Source organism: Carlito syrichta, unplaced genomic scaffold, assembly GCF_000164805.1.
Source record: "Carlito syrichta isolate Samal-C Ts95f unplaced genomic scaffold, Tarsius_syrichta-2.0.1 Scaffold313944, whole genome shotgun sequence".
NCBI classification, from domain to species: Eukaryota; Metazoa; Chordata; class Mammalia; order Primates; family Tarsiidae; genus Carlito; species Carlito syrichta.
Genome location: NW_007258040.1, coordinates 114,499 through 117,920, shown reverse-complemented (window position 1 = coordinate 117,920; position 3,422 = coordinate 114,499). Strand labels below are relative to the sequence as shown.

General features: G+C 37.8%; 1 protein-coding gene across 1 annotated transcript in view; it reads left to right on the top strand.

The window, feature by feature from the left end:
- Window positions 1–524: 524 nt before the first annotated feature.
- The window catches only part of OOSP2 (oocyte secreted protein 2), a 9,387-nt gene continuing 6,489 nt past the window's right edge, over window positions 525–3,422 (top strand). The window contains exons 1-2 of the mRNA XM_008070715.1: window positions 525–588; window positions 2,920–3,098. Of these exons, the coding sequence (XP_008068906.1) occupies window positions 525–588; window positions 2,920–3,098 (243 nt within the window). The remainder of the gene's footprint in view (window positions 589–2,919; window positions 3,099–3,422) is intronic.

Genomic DNA, 3,422 nt, shown 5'->3' with positions numbered 1-3,422 from the left:
TTTTCTTTGGGCCCCTTTCTCCTCCTACAGATTGATGTTCCTGGTCAAGTCATTTTACCATTTCTGCTTTGATTCTTTCAGCCAGACCTGTAGAAATGAACAAATAATACCCTTTTGTTTTCAAATATGTAATATTTAGGTTTTTCACATATTAGAAACTTATGATACCTGAACATTAAGTAGTAAAAACAGGATCCTACAATTTAGTGTTTATTGGAAGTGTTACATGTGATGCCAGCTTCCCAGTTTTTTTTTTAAACAGGCTTTGTAAAGACAGTTACTAAATAAAATTTTTAATTTATTTTTTCCTGATAAGCTTCTTTGACCTTCGGTGTTTGGAAATCAGGAGAGCCTCAGCCTTTGGGTGGTTTACACTGTGATAATTTTGCCCCGTGGCTTACCCAGTTAAGTAGGTAATTGAAGGCAGCTGAGTCTAGGGAACCACATAAAATCATTTAAATCAGTCACCATTTTCTGCTTCCTGGATAGTCTTGTGTTGGAGGTCTGCCCAGATGAAGGACTCTATGACTTTAGAAGTACTGATTCTTCTTGTTACCTTGATTTGGTCTGATGCTGTGACTATCGATGGTAAATGACCAGTTTTAGAAGGGGTGATTTTTAATATAATGGTAGTTCTCCATACAGGTTTTCTCCTCCCTGCAAAGATCTGATCTTATTATAATTTTCTAGAAGGGAAACACTTTCAGGCCAAGTAGACTTGTGTCAATATACTGAAGAGACATTTTATTTTTCTCCCTAAATGTCTGCGTTCTCAGGCTTTTATTTCTCTCTCTGTTTTGGTCTTCTCTCTATCTCAATCTTCCTTTGCAGAGATTCTTCAGAAATGGTCCTTGGCTATATGTTTTAGTCTAATGTTCAAACCTACTGCCAATTACTGGTACTTGATTATATCATATTGTAATATACTTGGTTGTATCTTAATTGACCTTTCTGCTTACAGACTTTTCATATTTCCACTTGATAATATTGTTATCTTTTTTGAGTTGGAGTCTCACTCTATTGCCCAGGCTGGAATGCAATGGCACACTCATGGGTACTGCAGCCTTGACCTGCTGAACTCAGGTGATCCTCTCACTCGGCCTTCCAAGTAGCTGTAACTACAGGCATGCGCCACTACATATGGTTAATTTTTCTTGATTTATTGTAGAGATGAGGTCTTACCAAGTTGCCCAGTCTGGTGTCAAACCCCTGGGCTCAGGCAATTCTCTAGCCTCAGCCTCCCAAAGTGCTGGAATTACAGGCAAAAGCCACCATGCTCAGCCTCTTTTGTTCTCTTTTTTGCTCTGAACTTCATTTATGTCAAACTCATCAATGGTTCTGCAAAGCCAGTCGTATAAAGCTAAATCAAAGTGCTCTCTACAAGTTAATTTCAAAATATCTTTTCTATTTTACCCAAAATCTAAATACTTCCCAGCCTCTGATACTCTAAAGAGCATTTCATTATTCCTTTTTGTATTCTCTCTTTCATTAAGTAGACTTGTCTGTTTTCTTCTGTTTGAAGCGGGTTCTTTTTGGAGTGGGATGAAATGTAAATTTCTTATTTATCTGTTTGGTCTGTAAACCCTTGAGAAGCAAGGATTACATGTACTTCCATTTTTACCTGAGATGAGTCTTTCAGAATGCCTAGGTTAGTGCAGTTTACCATGTGGCAGGTCGTTATTGAAATAAACAGCACACGGAGAGAAAGAGCAGCAAATGGTGAATTCTGGCTATCTGGGATGGGTTGAGAAGAGAGTTCAGGCCCTGGCTAGGTAGTTCATGAAGCTTGAATGCAAGGAATTTGCTGCAGTTAATGTAACTAGCGTGTTCCTCAGGCTTTATCTCAAATACTTTTTCAGCTATTGGAAATGTAAAACTAAAACTTGACTTTCAAATAGTACTGTGAAAAAAATGAAGTGCAGTCCAAAGAGTAGGCTTCCTGTGTGTCCATGCCCATTTATTATTTTGCATCCATCTTTAATCCCAGCTGCTGAATTTTTTTTTTCTTTTAAGAAGGATCTCTCTGATCATCTTTTCCAGGTGATGTCAGAATAACATTTCAAACACAAGGAGAAGTGGTTTGGAGGTTATGATCCCTGATGCAGAACACCTGCTGTCTCCAACCCCACCTTTTCCCAAACATGCATTGTCTTACCCTCTTGATAACGATTTATCTCTAAAGGCCAGAGACTTCCAGGCTCCAATGTTGTTGGTGTTCTCTGAGGCCACTTGCTCATTAATCATAAATAATATAAATAATAAATGTATATATTATACCAAAAAGACTCAGCTCTTCCAAATGAATCTATTACCAATAATGACTATTATTGATTTACTAAAGATTTAAATATAGAAGGTAAGGATGGGTTTTACGACAAAACTTTTATAGAAATTCCATTCTAGATAATGTCTTTTCTATCTTCAGACTATTTCCTCTTAAGGCTTAGATTGTTTCTGGTTCTGGCAGCTCTAGATTATGAATTCTATCAGTCTAACACCACCCTTTCCCTTTCTCCCTCTCTAAAAGTATACTGGGAAGATGTCATCTTTACTCTAATGCATTGCAATTTACTTTTATCCCTTATGTGTCTTCCTAAATATATCACTCTTGATGGAACCTAATTTCTTTAGGAGAGAGCAAAGGACTATATGATTATGTTTTTTCTTATCCTTGCATGTAGAGTTTTTTCCCCCCTGTGAAATAACTAAAATCTAGTTATCTGGAGGGATAATTAGGCAGATATTTTGGAAAATAGAGGTCATATAATAACCTTTTGTATGTTATTCTTTAGGCCATGATTACCCCTGCCAGATAAATAAATGCTTTTAATTGACCAAAAAGGGCAGAGGTGAATATTCTTTGGTGCTTCCTTAAGACAGATACATACCCTACACTTTTTCATATGCTTCTTTCCACAGTGAAAATAAGTTGTTCTATGGACTGGGTGATGTTATCAGTTAGCTCAAGTGCACAGGACAGAAATCTGTATATATTTGCTGATGAATTATGTCTGGGAACGGACTGCCCTGCAACTCGGATACAAGCCGATGTATATGATTTCGTATATCCTCTTCATCATTGCGGCATACGGGCAATGGTGAGATTAGTGATTATTTGTAAAAGTGCTCAATGTTTTGTTAGACTTTTATGCTTGGTATTGTCTTTTGAAAAAACCTGCCTTTGCTCCTAGTTATGGTAATTGATGGGTAGATAACCACAGAATTCCTCACTAATCCTGAATAGTGAGCTCTTTTGTGTGCCCAGGATCTTAGAGCACAGATTTATAGACTGGTTAGGAAATTTATGTTTAGGCTACTCTTTTTTTTTTTGAGTTGGAGTCTCACTCTGTCGCCCAGACTGGAGTGCAGTGGCCGCTCCTGGCCACTGTAGCCTCGACCTGCTGGGTTCCGGCGATCTTTCC